The sequence below is a fragment of the Salvelinus namaycush genome, chromosome 40 (genome assembly GCF_016432855.1).
Source record: "Salvelinus namaycush isolate Seneca chromosome 40, SaNama_1.0, whole genome shotgun sequence".
Lineage (NCBI taxonomy): Eukaryota > Metazoa > Chordata > Actinopteri > Salmoniformes > Salmonidae > Salvelinus > Salvelinus namaycush.
Window position 1 is genome coordinate 1216082 of NC_052346.1, and position 22835 is coordinate 1238916.

At 44.5% G+C, this 22835-nt stretch overlaps 1 protein-coding gene across 1 annotated transcript; it reads left to right on the top strand.

Moving 5' to 3' along the window:
• Positions 1–1063: 1063 nt before the first annotated feature.
• Positions 1064–21173, top strand: LOC120033714 (insulin receptor substrate 2-like). Its single transcript, XM_038980152.1, has 3 exons — positions 1064–3999; positions 4252–4751; positions 20304–21173. Exons 1-3 carry the CDS (start codon positions 1286–1288, stop codon positions 20306–20308), a joined length of 3219 nt encoding a protein of 1072 aa, XP_038836080.1. The 5' UTR covers positions 1064–1285; the 3' UTR covers positions 20309–21173.
• Positions 21174–22835: the final 1662 nt, after the last annotated feature.

Genomic DNA, 22835 nt, shown 5'->3' on the forward strand with positions numbered 1-22835 from the left:
ACATCCCCAGACTGGAAGTGTCTGGTGGGACTATTACATTTTTTCCCACGGGAGAAATAAAGTTATTCTAATTCAAAATAAGCCAGATGGTGGCAGCATTTCAGGCTTTTACACGCAATAGACGCTCCTGACGCACCAAGTAAAGAGAACCCAAAACAACACACATCTCATCCATGTCGTCACTATCACGATTTAAACACCTATACTCCAACCTAAACGTGATTCCCACACTATGACAAGCGATTTAAATGATTTTGTTGAAAAACTATCTATATGCATTAGATATGTGTGCACTAAAACACAATTAGCACAGGTCCATCTGCGAGATCAAATGGTGTAAATTGCAGGCTTGTTGATGAACCATAAGTGGAAAGTAGAACGCATATAGAGGTCGAAAACGCAGCGCACTGCTGGAAAGGGACAGGGATATCCAAGCGCGCAAATATATATCACAACGCACGGTTACTTTTAGGTGGAGCGACGCTTACTCAGCAAGTGGGGCGCACCATGACATGAGGGTGTTTATAATTTTACAGCATAATGTGCTCTGCACTACAGGCTCACAATACGAATGGTGCTCAGCTACATATTGTGCATTTGATTAAGAATAAACATTCATAGTTTCCCACAATATAAAGGGTAGGCCTATTGTATTTCCACAGCAAAAAACTACAACAAATGTTATCCTTTATATTATGCGCCGATGCTGAAGGCAAAAGATCATAGTTCAATGCAAGAAGCAACACCGAGCCTATTTCTGCTATGTAGAATGCCTGCATTTGGACACTAATCAGTTATTACATCGTTACAATGTAGCGGAAGGAGGCGTTAATTGGCTATTTTGATACATTTAGCCTACGTTACAGTGATCTCTGCTGTACTGTACATGGAAATGAAAAACTGGCAATATAGGAGGCGGGCTTAAAAGAACGAGAGGGGAGGGATAAGGCTGCTGTGCGTCGGGTCCCGTTTACTAGCTGTTCGTTCGTTCCACCAATGAGTCCAATGAGCTGGGCAGAATTGGCTAGATTGACAGGCACGCCTCTTCAAGGTTGCGCCGCCTTTTATAACTGTAGTCTTTTTTTTACTGCAAGACAAAACTGGATATAAGAACGTCACATGTTGTTTTTCTCTCCAGCGCAGTCACTGTGGCGTTATTTGGTGCTTAACTGTTGCAGATAGCGGACGGGAATATCGGGTCATGGAATAAGTAAGCGGATTCTCGGTGCTTTGGAAAATAGCACAAAACAACTTCTCTAAAAGTAAGTGAAGCGTGCGCATCAGAATGGCGAGTCCCCACACGAATGGAGGACACTTGTTGTCTAATGTGACCAATAACAGTAATAACATTAAGAAATGTGGATATCTAAAGAAACAGAAGCATGGACACAGACGTTTTTTCGTATTGAGAGAACCCAGCGAGAGTTTTCCTGCGCGGCTGGAATACTACGAGAGCGAGAAGAAGTGGAAAAACAAGTCGGCTGCTAAAAGGGTGATACTGCTGGACTCCTGTCTTTGCATAAACAAGCGAGCTGACTCCAAGCACAAACACCTCATCGCCTTTTACACCAAGGACGAATACTTTGCAGTGGCAGCCGAAAACGAGCAGGAGCAGGAGAGCTGGTTTCGAGTGTTGTCGGATTTGATCGAAGAGGGGAAAGTCTATGACAGCCCCGCGTCTAATTCCACCTCTCTTTTCTGTTTCGAGGAGGCGAATTACAGTATGATCACGCCGGCCACTGCCTCTTGCAAGGAGGTATGGCAAGTGAATTTGAAATCCAGAGGACTGGGTCAAACAAAACATTTGACAGGGGTGTTTAGGCTGTGTTTATCCAGTCGGACTATCAGCTTTGTGAAACTGAACTCGGAGGTTGCAGCTGTCAGTTTACAGCTCATGAATATCCGGAGATGTGGCCACTCCGACAGCTTTTTCTTCATCGAGGTTGGTAGGTCAGCTGTCACTGGCCCCGGTGAGCTCTGGATGCAGGCGGATGACTCGGTGGTTGCGCAAAACATCCACGAGACCATCCTGGAGGCGATGAAAGCCATGAAAGAGCTGTCAGAATCAAGACCGCGCAGCAAGAGTCAGGCGGCTAGCACCAACCCCATTTCCGTGCCCACAAGACGCAACTTGAACAATCTGCCCCCAAGTCAGACAGGGTTGGTGAGGAGGTCGAGAACAAACAGCATAGTGGCCACATCCCCAATGAGCAAGTTCACATCCTGTCGGATAAGGACAGCTAGTGAGGGGGATGGCAGCATGGTCAGGCCAGTGTCTATGTCAATATCTATGAGCGGGAGCCCCACCAGTCCCTTCTCCAACCGGAACCCTCTGAGCAGGTCCAATACGCTCTCCACTGGCCGCACCTGCCGGATACTGGAGTCCAGCCTCCAGCACAGCCGCTCCATGCCCATCTCCAACTCCCCTCCCTCAGTCTGCAGTTCCATCTGCCTCTCCCCCATGAGTGGGACCCTCCCCACCCCTGTTGCGGTCCACCGCCCCTTCAGCTGCAGCGCCTCTATCTCAGGCTCCCTCAGCGACGCAAGCTTCATGCTATGCAACGAGCACAGCTCCAGCCCAGGCGACACCTCCAGGCTCCTACCCCTCACCAGGAGTGACACCCACGACTCCCTCTCCAGCACTCCTCCCTCCCGGGAGATCAACGACCTGTGTGGCTACATGATTATGGACAGGACGAATGACCAACGGCAGGTGTGCCAGGAGGAGGACTTGACATCGGGGAAGGCGTACAGGAAGAGGACATACTCCCTCACCACACCACGCCATCAGAGGGTGCCCGCCCAGCTGTCCTCTGCCTCGTTGGATGAGTACACCTTAATGCGGGCTGCCCACCACACCAACAGCGGGCACCACTCCGGGCGCAGCTCCACCTCCGCCTCCCCAAAGGTGTCCTACCCCAAATCCAATGCTAACCAAGTAGGGGATGATGGCTATATGCCTATGATGGCGGGTGTGGCAGCGCCGCCCGGGGGTAACCACAGCAAGGCAGATGCTTACATGCCCATGAGCTCCATGTGTGTCTCGGCTCCCAAGCAGATCATTAGCCCTTGGGCCCAAAACCACCAGTACGAGGCCGGCGACCAGACCAACTCACCCAGCAGCGGAGGCTCCTTGGAGGACAGTGGCTACATGAGGATGTGGTGTGGCTCCAAGTCGTCCGTTGAAAGCCCAGACAGCCGCTCGACCTACATGAACATGTCCCCTCGCAACGCCGCTTACACCACCTCGCAGACCCCCCCGGACTACTTCCTAGACCAGCTTCCGGGTGGTGAGCCTTCCATCACACCCATCTACTCCACAGACTCCCTGCCACGCCCCATCAAACTCCACCAGGCTTCCAAGGAGGCGGGGGACACTGGTGACCAGTACGTCCTGATGAGCCCGCAAGGCCATCAGTCGCTAGGTAGGGAGTCAGACGACTACTACTCGGTGATGACCAATCCGGCCCCGCCCAACTCCTCGGTGCCCTCGCCCATCAGACATAGCCGGGGGACTGAGAGCCTGACGTCCCACCGGGGGAGGATGGGGCGGCCCAACCGGCTTTCTCTGGACAGCTTTAGGATCCTACCCTGCATGAACGAGCACCTCTTGCCCGGGGAACCCAGGAGCCCGGGCGAGTATATCAACATAGACTTCAGTGAGGGCACCAAGTACTCCCCGCCGTCAGCATCCAATGAGAGCCAGGAGTCGTCTCTGGGCTCCTGTGGCGGCCAGCCGAGGTCCCCTCTCTCCGACTACATGAACCTGCACCATGTCGTCTCACACTCACCCAAGGCTGGAGACACCCCTGCCGGACGGTTGGACACGGTCCCTGAGTCATCCCTGTGCCCTTGTCCGGATGGGGAGGGAGTGTACCGTCTCAGATCGAAGAGGGATTCCAAGTTCCCCCAGAGAGGCAAGGATGAGTACACCGAGATGCCATTTGGACTTGGAATGGCCAACATGCCTCCCCAGTTCGTCCCTCAGACCTCAGCAAGGTACAGTACACTCAGTACTCTAGCCATAATGTCAGTTGTAATAACGTTATTCAGCAACGTTATTTGGCTAGTTATAGATTAAGAGATTCCCCTGGCACAGCGGGCACTTTGTGGTGTTTTGTAGGTGGATTGAGTTCAAGGGGATTTGAGTTCATGATAAGGATAAAATATTTTCTGTATCACATCTATCTATGGCTGTTTTGTAATAGACCATGTATTGTAATACATATTAACTCTGTTTATTATCTTCAGCCCCAGTGCCAGAGAGAAGAGGCTATCCCTGGGTGAGCAGGTCCTCTCGGGGGGCATGGGGGTGTTCCGTCTTGGCGCTGCCAACCCCGTGGATCCTGACGGGGCCGCCAAGGTGATCCGGGCCGACCCCCATGGGCGCAGGCGGCACAGCTCCGAAACCTTCTCTTCTACGGCTACCGTCACCCCCGTGTTCCCCTCGTTCGCCCATGGGGACGCCAAACACCACAGCTCGGTGGAGAACCTGTCGGTGCGGAGCAGCGAGAGCTCAGACGAGGAGTGTGGCAGCCCCATGAGTAGAGAGACCTCTATGGGCTTCCAGAATGGACTGAACTATATTGCCCTGAACCTGATGGAGGACAGGGACCGGGAGGGACCTTGTTGCGAAGACCTGACCACGGTCAGCTTTAAGCCGGCCAGCAGCTGCAAGGGAGCCCTCCATGGATTACATGTCGCACCGTACGTCTGTTTGGGGTTCAAGGAGGCGGTCACCTCTGTCAAAGGTGAGTGATGCTTCTCTGTGTGTGTGTTTAGTAGCTGGCTGGCTTTAGCTGCCCATTTCATGGCTGGCCAGAGTTTGTAAACGTAGGGTTAGAGGTCTGCAGTGGTCATATACTTATGGCAATGGTGCTGAAAACAACTTTGTCCAAACTTTATAGGAAGAAAACATGATACTTAAATCAACACATTTTTAGACATAGGAGAATATTTCAATGTTTGTTGACTGGCTGCCTTAGAGACCATACTTTGATTCTATGTTTGGGGTGAAAAATGTGTCCAGCTCTATGGTGATCATGGACATTTTAGTTTATGGCTTCACTCATTTATACTGGAGGGTGCTGTCACTGTCAACAACGATAAGGGGAGAACTGGCATTTTATGAAGGACTGGCAATGAGTTAGAAATGAATGTTATTTCAGTTCGTACAGCATAGGCCCCTTCCTACTTTTCAGCTTGCTATTCTGCCATGTGTATTGCGATAGACGAGATAATGAAAAACACATGAGGGGAAAAACATATTTCGAAATGGACACGTTGAGATTACTTGCTGTGGCGCCCTTGGCTTTCGACTGCACAAAATTAGATTGTTCTGTTTACCACCAAAGATGCGTAGGTGGTACATGAATTCAAAAACGGACCCGCAGCGTGACGAATGTCGGACTTTTGAAGCACTGAAGTAAACAAGTAGTGGGTGGGTACGTAGGAACCATGACACTGCAGGACATAATGTTGCATCGTTGGCGTTATGCACGTCCTTTTCCAAATATAAATTACAGCAAAATTGATTTTGGGCACCAGCCATCTTATAAAACAAGTGTTTATTCTCCGTGTCATACTAATTATATTAGAGAAGGCACACAAACGAATATGGTTGCTCGAATTACACACTGAAATGACACACAGTGTGCAGGCGGAGTGTATGCATGAACATGGACAGTGAAGAACGAAGGGTTGAAATAATGTCAATATAGATTAACGTTGATGTAATGGCTGAATCTTGGTTTGTTTACATTACACTTTCATTGATCTCCTATTGACAATCATGTTTATAGCAATTATCAATGCATTACATGTTTAACACATTGTGCAATGGCATCATCTTTAGGCTTGGGCGGTATACCATATATGGGGTATTTGCAAATAGCCACAGGATGGTTTTTCAATACCATCAATACTGTTTAAATGATTTCTTAGAATTTTTTTCATAAATTTGAATATTTGTAGCTACTTTTTAAGTAAATACCTGCAGTCAACTTGTGCAATACGTTAGGAGATAAAGAACATTGCATTCTTAATTTCATAAGCTACATAAACTACATTATGAAGTTTATGGTAGTCCCCAGTCACGTGGTGTTTGTTTACAAGCGCATAACAATGAGACTGGAGCCTTGTAAGTCACTCACTGTTGTGCAGCACGCGCCAGTTGATCTAATTACAGTATGGAATTCGCAACTAAATGTTTGCTATCTAGATATCTTAGAACTGTTAACTGTCTAAAATCTGCTAAATGCTCTGCAGTTGTGCATTTGGTTTGCTAATTTAGTAGCTAGTTAGCTATTTGGCTGAGTGGTTAGCTTCTTTCAAAATCAAACATTTGCTTGGTAACAGCAGAGAATCCCTTCTTGGATCAAGAGCCTTTCTGGCTAATATTTGTTTTGTACGTGCAGCAAACTAAGTAGCATTTTTGAGTTGCTTGTATACTTGTTTAGGTCAGAAACTGTACAAAATGTTCGCAATGCGCTCGTTAGCATTTCGTTAGCATTCTCAATCGGATTTTACATGTACTTGTTAGCATTGCTAACCTAAGAATTAGAGTATAGTAGGGTTTGAAAACAGTGCCCCTTGTGTTCAGTGCGGTATTACCGGATGTCCTTGTATGGCACAAGGTCGGTATGACAACCTGGATACCGCCCAAGACTAATCACCTTATTATTTGTTTTAAAGTGTTTGCTAAAAAAACAACATCTACTATACATAAGCAATAAGGCCCGGGGGGGTGTAGTACATGACCAATATATCACGGCTAAGGGCTGTTCTTACGCACAACGCAGCCGTAGTGCCAGGATACAGCCCTTAGTCGTGGTATATTGGCCATACACCACAAACCTCTGAGGTGCCTTATTGCTAGTATAAACTGGTTACCAACGTAATTAGAGCAGTAAAAATGTATGTTTTGTCATACCCGTGGTATATCACGACTGTCAGCCAATCATCATTCAGGGATCGAACAACCCAGTTTATAATGTCTGATATACAACGGCTTTCAGCCAATCAGCATCCCAAACTACACGGTTTATAATGACTGTTAATATACAGAACCAGTCAAAAGTTTTGACACACCTACTCATTCAATGTTTTTTATTTTATTTTTTACTATTTTCTACATTGTAGAATAATAGTGAAGACCGCAAAACTATGAATAAACACACACGGAATCATATAGTTACCAGATTCTTTCGATTCTTCAAAGTAGCCACCCTTTGCCTTGAGAGCTTTGCACACTCTTGGCATTCTCTCAACCAGCTTCACCTGGAATGCTTTTCCAACAGTCTTCAAGTTGTTTGCACATATGCTGAGCACTTGTTGGCTGCTTTTCCTTCACTCTGCGGTCCAACTCATCCCAAACCATCTCAATTGGGTTGAGGTCGGGTGATCGTGGAGGCCAAGTCATCTTATGCAGCACTCCATCACTCTCCTTATTGGTCAAATAGCCCTTACACAGCCTGGAGGTATGTTGGGTCATTGTTCTGTTGAAAAACAAATGTTAGTCCCACTAAGCGCAAACCAGATGGGATGGCGTATCGCTGCAGAATGCTGTGGTAGCCATGTTGTTTAAGTGTGCCTTGAATTCTAAATAAATCACCGACAGTGTCACCAGCAAAGCACCCCACACCATCAAACCACCTCCTCCATGCTCCATGGTAGGAACCACACATGCGGAGATCATCCGTTCACCTACTCTGCGTCTCACAAAGACACGGCGGTTGGTCCCAAAAATCTCAAATTTGAACTCATCAGACCAAATGACAGACTTAATGTCTAATGTCCATTTACTCGTGTTTCTTGACCCAAACAAGTCTCTTCTTCTTACTGGTGTCCTTTAGTAGTGGTTTATTTGCAGCAATTCAACCATGAAGGCCTGAATCACACAGTCTCCTCTGAATATTTGATGTTGATATGTGTCTGTTGAACTCTGTGAAGCATTTATTTTGGGATGTAATTTCTGAGGTGCAGTTAACTCTAATAAACTTATCCTCTGCAGCAGAGGTAACTCTGGGTCTTCCTTTCCTGTGGCGGTCCTCATGAGAGACAGTTTCATCATAGCTCTTGATGTTTTTTGCGACTGCACTTGAAGAAACTTTGAAAGTTCTTGAAATGTTCCATATTGACTGACCTTCATGTCTTAACGTAATGATGGACTGTCGTTTCTCTTTGCTTATTTGAGCTGTTCTTGCCATAATATGGACTTGGTCTTTTACCAAGTAGGGCTATCTTTTGTATACCACCCATACCTTGTCACAACACAACTGATTGGCTCAAACGCGTTCAGAAGGAAAGAAATTCCACAAATGAACTTTCAACAAAACTGGTTGAGAGAATGCCAAGAGTGTGCAAAGCTGTCATCAAGGCAGGGGTGGCTATTTTGAAAGAATCTCAAATATATAAAATATATTTTAATTTGTTTAACACTTTTTTTGGTTACTACATCATTCCGTATTTGTTATTTTATAGTTTTGGTGTCTTCACTATTATTCAATGTAGAACATAGTAAAAATAAACAAACCCTTGAATGAGTAGGTGTCCAAACCTTTGAGTGGTACTGTACTACTATAATAACACTTTTCACGTTATTCATTCATAAATATTTATCTGCAGAGCTAGTATGCAAATCCTTCAGAGATCTGTTTAGGAAAGTGCTGTGAGAATGCTGTACTCAAAGTAGGGATCCATCCTAACCAAGCTAGATCATCTTGTCAGTGTTTTTATGACATGTCAGCCCTTGGCAGCTCCTTATACACTGCCTGTTCCTTCCATGCCTCAGTCAGAAAGGCAGGCAGGCAATAATGTTCTGCAGCCCCAAGCAACCATCACTAAATCATCCAAGGCATATCACAGGTCCATCTCAGTCCTGGTGTCACTGGGGTCAGTATTCTGGCCCAGAATAGTCCCTGTGGCGGCTATAAACAAACCAATATTCCAGTCTCAGGGGCAAGGCACAAGACTCAGTGTTTTGACAGTCATTCACTCATTGTACTTTGTAAACATTGAGGTGCAGGAGACTTGTTGACAGGTGAGGGTATTTTAGTTTCCCTCTCCTTGTACTTTTGTCAAACACAATTATAGTGTGTGTGTGAGAGAGACTGTTTCTCTGTGTGTGAGGCCTCATCCATGTTACGCGTCCCTTGGGAGGTGGCATCCGTGCCAATGTCTTTCATGAGTTTGGCTAGTCGCTCCGCAGGTCAGAAAAACAAGTGAGCTCATTGTTTACTAGACGCCAGGTAATGACGAGGTGTCACGCTCAGAATTCCTGTCTGTGTTGCGAAGGCTGCTGGGAGGGATGGGTCAACTGAACACTATTGGGTTTTTGTTCCCTATTGGCGCAATGAGGGGCCTGGACTGGGGGGATTGAGGCCCCGGGATGGGGCAACAAAAAAACATCAAAACATGTACATGTGGACTGGCATGGACACAGTACATACGACAGAGGTGGTTGCTGTTGTTGTTGGCAGGTGATGTAATTGTTGTCATGGTTACCTGTGTCAAACCTTTTAGCTCTGATTTTATTGAAGTGATAATGCCTTCGAAGCCGGTGTTTGGAGGATATATTGGCACAGATGTTGTTAGGCAAACCGTGCCAATATATCCTCCAAACACCGGCTTCGAGAGCATTATCACTTTTATACAACGGGTTACCAACATTGACGTTTTTTTGTATTTTTATTTATTCATACTATTTCATTCTTCCACAAGATATAGTCCTACCCAAGCCGGCTGGTCGTTCGTTCTATCGTTTCGGTTTCCAGAGATGCGAACCAGTCGTTCAGTTTTTTTTGTTCTGTATCTATTCACGCGACCCAGATGTTCGTTCTAAATGTTCCATTGCCATACTGGCTGGCAACATTCTTATCGCTTGCTAGCTAGCCAACTGCGACTAACTTAGTCACGTCAAAAAGTGCAGCCAGAGTAACAGCAAAGTAGCAACGTTTGCATTTGTTTAACCTTTCTGGTGCAGGCGTTCCGCTAGCGACCCACCTCGACAACATCCGGTGAATTTGCAGAGCGCCAAATTCAAAATACAGAAATAGTCATAATAAACATTCATAAAAAATACAAGTGTTATACATCGGCTTAAAGATGAACTTCTTGTTAATCCAGCCGCTTTGTCAGATTTCAAAAAGGCTTTATGGCGAATGCATACCATGCGATTTATCTGAGGACAGCGCCCTGCTTACAAAAGCATACAAACATTTTACAACCAAACCAAGTAAAAGAATTACAAAAGTCAGAAATAGTGATAAAATTCATCACTTACATTTGAAGATCTTCATATGGTTGTAGTCACAAGAGTCCCAGCTACACAATAAATGTTCGCTTTGTTCGATAAAGTCCCTCTTTATATCCCAAAAACTCTGTTTTGTTGGCGCGTTTTGTTCAGTAATCCACTGGCTCCAAGGCGGTCAAAACATGCAGACGAATACATCCTAATAGTACCGGTAAAGTTCGTCGAAACATGTCAAACGACGTTTATAATTAATCCTCAGGTTGTCAATTGTCTAAATAATCGATAATATTTCAACTGGACAATAGCGTATTCAATAGAAAGGAAAAACAACGAAGGGCGCGCAATCGGTCACGTGTGCAAAACCAGCTCTGCATTCTTCCTCAGTCCACTGACAAAAAGGTCTCATTCTTCTTCATTTTTCAGAAAACAAGCCTGAAACAATGTAAAGACTGACATCTAGTGGAAGCCATAGGAACTGCAATCTGGATCATAACCCATTAGATACTGTATAGGCATTCAATTGAGAATACCCACATCAAAAAAATCTGAGGGTTTTCCTCAGGTTTTTGCCTGCCATATCAGTTCTGTTATACTCACAGACATTATTTTAACAGTTTTGGAAACTTTAGAGTTTTCTATCAAATTTACCATTTATATGCATATCCTTGCTTGTGGGCCTGAGTAACAGGCAGTTAACTTTGGGCATGCTTCTCATCCAGACATCGAAATACTGCCCGCAAGCAGTTGTGTTAAGCTGTTTTTTAGTGACATTTATTTGGATACATCCATAACAATGAGCCAATGAGGCGCAATTTCGCCTGGCATACAAAATATGCTCTCGTCAGGACACTGTTGTTCAGAGCTAGCCAACAACACAGCTTACGCGATCACTTCAAACTGAAGCTGGAAAGACCGGAAACTAGCTGCACTTTGTTTCGTTTTACCTTTGTTCAATTGACATGTTTGTATATATCCCCCAAAATTATGCTAGCTAATTCATGATTTTGACTGGCTGAGGATCACTGCCTGCCTGTCTGTCTTGTCCCAACTCCCGAAATGTTCATTACTATGGGACAGTTGGAGATCGAATTTTAATATTGAAACAATGTTGCAAATGTCGGAGAGACAGACCCCAGCTAGCAATGAGGAATCTGCCACTTTTCCTGGGGGCCGGAACTGATTAAATCGGCCCGGTGTCGGACTCAAAATGGATGACTGCACAGAATCGGCCCAAGTACATCGGGCCGTTTCCGTCTACCGGAATTCAGCCGCCTTTGCCGGTATCTTACCAGAATCCCCCCAGAACCGTCCCGATGCAAATTTAAATAAATGTATCCAAAATTATCAAATTTTTTTTTTTTTACATTTTATATATATATTTTTTTCAAATATTACTATTATACATTTTATACATACAAATTATACCCATCCACGGAAAAAAAACGTTGGAGGAAACACCATACACCTGGTAACCGTTTCAGCGTGCATGCACCTGGCCCGCCACATGAGTCGCTACAGCGCGATGGAACAAGGACATCCCAGCCGAACAAACCCTCCCTATTCTCGCGAGGGTTTGGCCGGCCGGCATGGGTCTTGAACCAGCATCTGTAGTAATGCAGTTAAATACTACACAGGACTCTTAAAGAATTTCATTTAAATGTTAATTGTATTTTTTTGATTACAGAAACAATGAAAAAAATATGGGGAAAAATATAATGAAATGTTAATTATATAAAGCAGCCCGTGTAATCATCTGCCAGAGAGTAGCCCCAGTCGTCCAAAGCCCCAAGTAATACATTTGGGCCAGATAACTCACGCCGGAATCGGCCCGAGCTCAGTCCCTGCATCCTAGCCATGAGTAATACTGTCATAATAACAAAGGGAAAACAACATGTTTTTAGACATTTTTTGCAAATTTATTGAAAAAAATTAAATGCAGAAATATCTCATTTACATAGCTATTTACACCCCTGAGTAAATACATGTTGGAATCACTTTTGGCAGGAAATAGCTGTGAGTCTTTCTGGGTAGAGCTTTGCACACCTGTATTGTACAATATTTGCACATTATTTGTTTTATTGTTCAAGCTCTGTCAAGTTGGTTGTTGATCGTAGCTAGACAGCCATTTTCAAGTCTTGCCATAGATGTTCAAGTAGATTTAAGTCAAAACTAAGTAAGCCACTAAGGAACATTCAATGTTGTCTAGGTAAGCAACTCCAGTTGTTAAGTTAACACATTTGGCCTTGTGTTTTCGGTTATTGTCCTGCTGAAAGGTGAATTTGTCTTCCAGTGTCTGTTGGAAAGCCGACTGAACCAGGTTTTCCTCTAAGATGTTGCCTGTGCTTAGCTCTATCCTGGTTCGTTTTACCATAAACTCCCTAGTCCATGCCGATAAGATGCATACCTATAACGTTATGGCGCCACTAGGGTTGCAAAGGGTCAGAAAATTTCTGGGAAATTTCTGACATTTTTCTGGAAATTTTCCATGGGATGTTAAGCCTGGGAATTTTGGGAATTTTGTGCATGCACAGTGCATTCTTCCATCACATGTGCATTGCACTCTTCCATCACATGTACAGCTGATTCTCAAGATATTGCACACTAATGAGATGCTATTGAGCCCACACTACTACACTGTCTGAGCCAAGGACTACATGCTTTCTGGTAAGTTTTGATTACAATACTGGGTGGGGTGAATATATTTTATGACACAATTTTTTGTTAACTAGTAAATAGTAAATAAACTAGTAAATAGTTTTTTTGACTCAATGGAGGAACGTAGTCCGAGAAATGCTGATGAATGTCTTGCTCGAGCTGTGTATGCAACTGGTTCACCTCTGATGCTCCCAGGCAATGTCTGTTGGAAGAGATTTCTGAATGTTTTTCGCCCAGCATACACCCCTCCAACCAGACATGCTTTATCTACTCATTTGCTGGATGCAGAGTTCAGGTGAAGGTCAAGCAAATCATAGAGAAAGTGGACTGTTTTGCAATCATCTCTGATGGGTGGTCAAATGTTCGCGAGCAAGGAGTAATTAACTAAATCTCCACCCCTCAACCAGTATTTTACAAGAGCACAGACACAAGGGACAACAGACACACCGGTCTCTACATTGCAGATGAGCTGAAGGCAGTCCTCAATGACCTTGGACCACAAAAGGTATTTGCACTGGTGATAGACAATGCTGCGAACATGAAGGCTGCTTGGTCTAAAGTGGAGGAGTCCCACTGTCACATCACACCCATTGGCTGTGCTGCTCATTCATTGAATCTGCTCCTCAAGGAAATCATGGCACCGAAAACAATGGATACACTCTACAAGAGAGCCAAGGAAATGGTTAGGTATGTGAAAGATCGTCAAGTTATAGCAGCAATCTACCTCGCCAAGCAAAGTGAGAAGAATAAGAGCACCACATTGAAGCTGCACAGCAACACATGTTGGGGTGGTGTTGTCATCATGTTTGACAGTCTCCTGGAGGGGAAGGAGTCTCTCCAAGAAATGGCCATATCACAGTCTGCCGTTATGGACAGCCCCATCAAGGGGATCCTCCTGGATGATGTAATTTGGGAGAGAGTGGTAAGCAGCCTGACACCTATAGCAGTAGCCATTGCACGGATTGAGGGAGACAATGCATTTTACAGATGTATGTTGAACATGTTTTTGGGAGATGCGATGGATCAATAATCAATAATTATGTCTACTTATGATAAGGTAAAAGGTTTCTGTCTCCATATGATATGGTAAATATATCCAATGCAAAAAAACATCTACATTTATATGGTATTCATATTAATTTGCAATATATTCCTGTTAATTCCCATATATTCCCACGGAAAGTTTCCACCTCTGAATATTTCCCAAAATGTGCAACCCTAGGAGCCCATTCTTGAAAATATAAAGAGTGGTACTCTGGCGTATGCTGTGTTGGGTTTGCCCCAAACATAACACTTTCTATTCAGGACATAAAGTTAATTTCTTTGCCACATTTTTCTGCAGTTTTACTTTAAGATGCATGTTTTGAAATATTTGTATTCTGTGCAGGCATCCTTCTTTTCACTCTGTCATTTAGGTTAGTATTGTGGAGTATGATCCATCCTCAGTTTTCTCCGATCACAGATATTAAACTCTAACTGTTTTAAAGTCACCATTGGCCTCATGGTGAAATCCCTGAGTGGTTTTCTTCCTCTACTGCAAGTCAGGAGGGGCACTGGTATCTTTGTAGTGACTGGTTGTTGGAGGCATTGGAAAACCTCCCTGGTCTTTGTGTTTCAATCTATGTTTTGAAATTCACTCTTCGCCTGAGGGGGCTTACAATTATCTGAATGTGTGGGGTACAGAGATGAGGTAGTCATTCAAAAATCATGTTAAACACTTATTTCACAGTCCATGCAATTTATTATGTGACTTCTTATGCACAAAGAGGTAACAAAGAGGTTGAATACTTATTGACTCAAGACATTTCAGTTTTTAATAATTTGTAAAAATGTCTAAAAACAATTATATTTGAACATTATTGGGTATAGGCCAGTGGGCCAAAATCTCAATTGAATCCATTTTAAATGTAGGTTGTAACACAACAATGTGTAAAAAGTAATGGGGTGTGAATACTTTCTGAAGGCATTGTATATGTGACTACGGCACGCCGGATGCTTTTAAAAGCAACAAACAAACCCAATTGTGAGGCGCCCGAACAAGGTGTACAGCCTCGGCGGCAAATTGAGCTAATCGGTTGTTTACTGAACAGTCTGTCGGACCAAAACAACCATCCGCGATAGCGAACTGGAGGGGTCAAAGTGCTTCAAGGTACACTAAACAGTACATGCTTTTGTATGTGGACATCCCTTCAAATGAATGGATTCGGCTATTTTCGCCACTCCTGTTGCTGACAGGTGTATGAAATCGAGCACACAGCCATGCAATCTCCATAGACAAACATTGTCAGTAGAATGGCCTTACTGAAGAGCTCAGTGACTTTCAACGTGGCACCGTCATAGGATGTCACCTTTCCAACATGTCAGTTCGTAAAATTGCTGCCCCGGTCAACTGTAAGTGCTGTTATTGTGAAGTTGAAATGTCTAGGAGTAACAACGGTTCAGCCACAAAGTGGTAGGCTACGCAAGCTCACAGAACGGGACCACCGAGTGCTGAAGCAAGTAGAGCGTAAAACATAGTCTGTCCTTGGTTGCAACACTCACTACCGGGTTTCAAACCGCCTCTGGAAGCAAGTCAGCACAAGAACTGTTCGTCGGGAACTTCATTAAATGGGTTTCCATAGCCAAGTATCCGCACATAAGCCTAAGATCACCATGCGCAATGCCAATCGTCCATACAGAAATGGTTTGTCGAGATCGGTGTAGAAGAGCTTGACTGGCCTGCACAGAGCCCTGACCTCAACCCCATCAAACATCTTTGGGATGAATTGGAACGCCGACTGCGAGCCAGGCCTAATTGCCCAACATCAGTGCCCGACCTCACTAATGCTCTTGTGGCTGAATGGAAGCAAGTCCCCGCAACAATGTTCCAACATCTAGTGGAAAGCCTTCCAAGATGAGTGGAGGCTGTTCTAGCAGCAAAGGGGGGACCAACTCCATATTAATGCCCATGATTTTGTAATGAGATGTTGGACGAGCAGGTGGCCACATATTTTGGTGACTTCTCGCTAGTCAGAGGCCTAATACGGTGTTTATCATTCAACTTCAAAGCCACACAATGAATGAGTGGGAGGAGAGGGAGAGAGACATGGCGGTTTTGCTAGGTACAAAGTACCAACCCAGCTCCAGCCATTCCAGGTATTTAGCGCCTCCCCGACATCATGTGCGTCTGCCTGGAATGCCACCACAGGATTGTATTTGGACAAACGGCGCCCCTCAGACAAACTCAAACTCCCTCTTCTCTCTCCGTCACTGTCAATCAGTCAAAGGAGTTGCGACTCGGTGGTGACACTGTTGATCGAGATTTAGTGTGATTATCTAGACGACAGTCAGTTGCATAAATAGAGAGGTCACAGGGACAGTCACTGTGTTTCTTTATTTTCTGCCTCAGCAGGCCAGGCCACCAACTCTGTTTACCTCTGTGTGCTAATGTAAACCCTATCACACTGACCTAAGAGTGTGCTAACGTGAGCTAACCCCATCTATCCCCATGATCTGGGCGCTCATCCTATGTGAACAAGGTGTTAAGAAATTAGTAGACGTGGCAGGCAGAGGCTAGGTTTAGGGACGTCTCTGTCTCTTCCTCTCTGGAGGCTAATAGCCTTTTATCTGATCAGGTGTTTCTCTCTCTCCTTTCGCTCTCTCATATATATTTGACCACACTCTCTGGGATTTGACGTAAGGTGTTTTGCCCTAATGGCTGTTAGCAGCAAGGGTAAACACCCAGAGTGTTTTTGTGTGCAGACACACACACTTGGGCCTCCTTGAGAGGGGAGTGCGTGCTCCTATGAGCGGCGCGCGGTGAAAACGGCAAATTCTTCTTGAGTGGTGGCGGATGGCTGCATCCGGGAGGAAGGGGGGGGGGTAATACACCTGCCGTGCACCACTAGCTTACCCTCAACCCCCACATTTGCCCCCTCCTCCACCCCCACTTCCTCCACCTCATTAACCGATGGACCACGAGCATGTAGCACACACGTGTCTCTGTCCCAAATTGCACCCTATATGATGCACTACTTTTTATCAGAGTGCAATGGGCCCTGGCCAAAAGTAGTGCACTATATAGAGAATAGGGTGCCATTTGGGACGTAGGAACAAGCATTAGTCACTGGTGAGCACTGGACAGTGCCTTGCACGCCAGTCAAGGCAGGCTAGCACCACCCACTACTATACACTAATAACTACACACCATGTGCTGCATCTGCTGCTGCAGGTGCAGCCCAGGGGCCAGTCTAATGTCCATCAACCCGGGGTGAAGGGGGGGGGGGGGGGAGAGAGGTGGGGGGATGAAGCCGTAGCGAGTAGCTCACACTCTAGCACAGCTATCTGATATCCACTCCATCCAACCTGTCCGTGACTGTGAATCCGAGCCGCGATTGTTCATCTCCAGAGTGCGTGTTGAATCGGATGTGATCAAAGATCATCATCGTCAGCATTTGTCAATGCTGCTTTCGGTTTTAGAAACACGCAAATACAGTAGAATAGTGGAACATCACGCACGACAGATGCAGATTCTTTTCGCCCTGGGCCAGGCCTAGTGTGTGTGTTACGTGTTTTGTTTGTTCTTAGAAGAGGTCATCTGGTTTCAAAAGCACAACACACACTCTCCCCTCACCTCTTTTACTTTCTCTCTCTCCCTCACTCCGGGATCAGAAGTCAGGGAGCATGCTCAATGAGGATCTGCATTCATTTCGAAAGTAGATGAGATTATAGAGAAGAGAATATTAGAGCCAGTTCGACCCTTCCTCGCTTGTTTTGTCTCTCTCTTTCCCGCTCTTTTCCTGTTCTCTCTTTCTTCTTTTGGTGTTCTTTTCTTGTAGTTATTTTTGTTGTTGTTGATAACTCTGTGCTACCTCTCTTTGCATGTTTCTCTCTCACTCACTCTGTTTGGTAGTACACACAAACATCCCCTCCCAACACACGCACTGCTGTGTCAGAGTTTCCGGCAGGTGGCGGTTGCAGTGCAGATGCTGTGACACGGTGACTAAACTAGGCCAGGATGTTCCCGGCTCCAGATAACCCACGCGGCAGGCGTCGCCAGGCAGCGCTCCCTTACATTTAGCCTCAGCAGCAGCAGCCATGGTTAGAGTTAGAGATGAGATTATGCACTGTGTGTGGCTGGGGATTAGACACCGCCACCCTGTCCAGGTTACTCATTATGGAGGTGGGATGAAAGTGTGCATACACACTCTCAATCTCTCTCTCTGCCTTAGACTCACGTAAACACACACCATCTTCCAAAACCATTCACAAATTTGCTTTAGTTGTTAGCTGCGCTGAAGTTCAGTTTCGGCATTGTAAACTGCCAAAGTCCACCATAGTGGCATGTGTATTATGTGTGAATAAGCAGTCTATAAGGTGTACAATCACTGAACAGCAACATTTCAGAGCCTTTGCAGTGAGGTACAAGGGCCTCTGCCCCAACCGTGCCGTCTGTAATGAGGTTTGCAGCGCCACTCTGCTCTCCTGCTCTGCTCTCTAAGCCCCTCCTACCATCACCAGTGGCCGGGCCCATTCTTGGAAAACCCAGATGGCATAGAGGAGCTCCACAACTGAAGGTGCTTTATCCCCCTACTGCAGTACTCCTAACCCCCCTCCTCCCTCCTCAGCCCCTACAAAGCTGCTGCTGCTTGCTTGGCGTGATACCGTCCAAAACGCATCGCCCCCACTGAGCTATAATAATAATAATAATAACCATCCTTTTTCTTGATCTCTTTATTGTTATTATCACTATTATTGATATGATAATCATATTATTATAATAATAACTAATGTCATTATCATTAGTAGGCTTAATATAGAAGCCTTGTATAACCACCATTGAGCTGTAGGCCTAAGAGCACATCCTGTTTAGTCCTAATACCGTAACTTACTTAGGCCTATATTTCAATACTTGCAGTATATAAGCTACAGTAATGTATCAGCTATAGTAATGTATCAATCATGAATTAATTCATGTCATCACACAGCATACGAGTCATTCATGATTTGAAATGCAATCAAGCCTTTAGTTTTTTTTTAAATGGCAAAGTGACTCTTGAATAATTAGCATAAACAGTAAATAAATAAACCGTGCATTTTGGAAATTGCATTCACGAATGAATGCGACTGGTTTTAGTCTTTGCTGTAATAAAGGCTTTGCAAAAAACAATAGACTCTGGTATGCTTGTAATTTATTTAGTGTTCCAAACGGTCAGAGAAATTATTGTACCTGTTTGGTACACACAATATGCACACGGCACTTGCTCCTTACCTTACTTTTCTCGATCTCCAGTATTTTCCACAACTAGTCAAACATCTGGCTTTCCCTTTACCTCATTAGCAACCAGTAAACATTCCCCCATATCGAGTTTGTCAAGTCCTCTGCATCCATTTTGCTGTCACGTGTTAAGGCGTTCAGAGTTTGTTGAATTTATTGATGTGATTATGATATGCTATAGTTCAGGCCCTATTGGTCACATGCGATGCATACCTGTGTCACGTAAAGAGAACAAGGGTTGAGGGAATAAGGAATATTTTTCCTTAACAAATGAGGGATTTCGGTAACAGACTTTTTCAGTCACAAATGGCTGTAGTTATTATTGCAGCTTCAGCAACATGGACAGCGCGATAAACACAGTTGATGTTATGTGGTGGTCGCTCCAGCAGGGAGAAGAGCGAGACAATGGGTGCAAGTCACACAGTCACTCGCTGTAATTTTTTGTAACACAGCTCAGCAAGTTTGAGCCCGGCCCGATCAAATCAATTGCGGTCGGACTCCCTAGTCGTGTGTGTGTGAGAGAGAGAGGTGCGACGCACACTTGCTGTTCCAGTTGTCTAGCTTTTTTCCCCCGACAGCTACAGATGTAGGATGTTAATTTGAGCCAGTTTACTACAGCAGGAGATTAATCCTGCAGCAACAGGAAATGTGGATTATAGTTAATGGAAATGTTTTGTAGGAGTTGATTTCTTAGTTAGGGCCTTGACCCAGAGTCTGACACTTTAAAGTGGAAATTACAAACTTTAGAAGCCTTTTTAAACCTTGAATACACTAAGTTTGCTGCGCCGGACAATTCTCAGAAACAAAAGACTGATCAAATTAACATCCTACATCCTATAATTCAGAGTGTGTTGTTGTGACACACAAACAGGCTCAAAATGTATCTCTCCGAGGATGGAATGAATGGTAACAGGAGGCTGTTTTACATCCATCTCTCTCCTAATTTCAGATACCAGCGTGGGTTTTTTGGTCTATAGGAGTTGTTTGTGGTAGCAATGGAAACTAAGAACCCTAACTTGAGGTAGCATAACCAAATAATCATAGGAAATCTAAGAGATTTATAAGCAATCCAAGAATTTAAGCTAATTGCAGTCTGTACTACTCTATGTAATGCAATGCTTTTCTTTCATTCCCCCACAGACTGAACAGGACAGCGGACAATCCAAGCCCTCATCATCCTTGCTCTGAGACGGACCGTCATACATTGGGGTGGCCGAGACAACCTGCTGCTGTAAATGAAGTCAGTCGGTGCCTCGTGACCCAACAAACACCCCCACCATGACTAACTCTCTCGCCCACGAAGGGGAATCCTAAGACTGGTGCTGTCCCAGAGACTCTGTACTAAAAAGTAGATGGGGGCAGAGGCTCCTGTATGTGGGGGGCCTCTATGTGTCTAGAGGCTATATTTCTAGCTCTGTTTATTTGTTTAGAATTTTCTCTCTGGTTTTTGGTTTTGGCTCGTGGACTGTGAGTAGCCTGTCTGTTGACCCCCAGGACATGTAAAGCAAACCATGGTAAGGCACAGTATGTGTACTTACACCCTCCTCAAAAGACGCGGCCCCCCCGCGCACACACACACACACACACACACACACACACACGGTATGCAGATATTATTTATTTGCTTACATGAGTATGGATGGGTCAAAGTTTGTGTGTGTGTAAAAACGGACACCATGATCGTTTCAGTAACACATTCACTAACAAACCGTTTAAAATAATCCAATCCCTACCTCAGAAAGAGCAAGGTATGAGAAACGTATAGATATATTTAGGTTCTATTTATTTTGGAATGTTTCATGTAGACCAACCCAAAGCCTTGTCTCTGTGGTTCTATTTGTACCGCACAACAAAGAAAACCTGATTTATTCTACTATTTTCTTAAATCTAATTTAATCTTAGCATGCTTTATCGTGCTACAGTTGAAGTCGGAAGTTTACATACACCTTAGCCAAATACATTTAAATTCAGTTTTTCACAATTCCTGACATTTAATCCTAGAAAAAATTCCCCGTCTTAGGTCATTTAGGATCACCACTTTATAAGAATGTGAAATGTCACAATAATAGTAGAGAATGATTTATTTCAGCTTTAATTTCTTTCATCACATTCCCAGTAGGTCAGAAGTTTACATACACTCAATTAGTATTTGGTAGTATTGCCTTTAAATTGTTGAACTTGGGTCAAACGTTTCGGGTAGCCTTCCACAATAAGTTGGGAGATTTTTGGCCGATTCCTCCTGACAGAGCTGGTGTAACTGAGTCAAGTTTGTAGGCCTCCTTGCTCGCACACGCTTTTTCAGTTCTGCCCACAAATGTTCTATAGGCTTGAGGTCAGGGCTTTGTGATGGCCACTCCAATACCTTGACTTTGTCGTCCTTAAGCTATTTTGCCACAACTTTGGAAGTATGCTTGGAGTCATTGTCCATTTGGAAGACCCATTTGCGACCAAGCTTTAACTTCTTGACTGATGTCTTGAGATGTTGCTTCAAAATATACACACAATTTTCCTGCCTCATGATGCCATCTATTTTGTGAAGTGCACCAGTCCTTCCTGCAGCAAAGCACTCCCACAACATGATGCTGCCACCTCCGCGCTTCACAGTTGGGATGGTGTTCTTCGGCTTGGAAGCCTACCATTGTTTCATCCAAACGTAACGATGGTCATTATGGCCAAACAGTTCTATTTTTGTTTCATCAGACATTTCTCCAAAAAGTATGATCTTTGTCCCCATGGGCAGTTGCAAACCGTAGTCTGGTTTTTAAGGGCGGTTTTGGAGCAGTGGCTTCTTCCTTGCTGAGCGGCCTTTCAGGTTATGTCGATATAGGACTCGTTTTACTGTGGATATAGATACTTTTGTACCTGTTTCCTCCAGCATCTTCACAAAGTCCTCTGCTGTTGTTCTGGGATTGATTTGCACTTTTCGCACAAAAGTACGTTCATCTCTAGGAGACAGAACGCGTCTCCTTCCTGAGAGGTATGACGGCTGCGTGGTCCCATGGTGTTTATACTTGCGTACTATTGTTTGTACAGATGAACGTGGTACCTTCAGGCATTTGGAAATTGCTCCCAAGGACTAACCAGACTTGTGGAGGTCTACAATTGTTTTCTGAGGTCTTGGCTGATTTCTTTTGATTTTCCCCTGATGTCAAGGAAAGAGGCACTGAGTTTGGTAGGCCTTGAAATACATCCACAGGTACACCTCCATTTGACTCAAATGATGTCAATTAGCCTATCAGAAGCTTCTAAAGCCATGACATGAATTTCTGGAATTTTCCAAGCTCTTTAATGGCACTGTCAACGTAGTGTATGTAAACTTCTGATCCACTGGAATTGTGATAGAGTGAGTTATAAGCGAAATAATCTGTCTGTTAACAATTGTTGGAAAAATTACTTGTGTCATGCACAAAGTAACCGACTTTCCAAAACTATAGTTTGTTAATTAACAAGAAATTTGTGGAGTGGTTGAAAAACGAGTTTTAATGACTCCAACCTAAGTGTATGTAAACTTCCGACTTCAACTGTGTATGATATTGTGAGGATAATAATGATACAATTTAAGAGGATTTATTACTAGTTCCAGTTAGGTGAGAAATGCATATTAAAGTACATTCATGTAGGAAGAACGCAAAGATGTTGGTCTGTGTACTTCCTAGTAGTAGTCAGAACCTC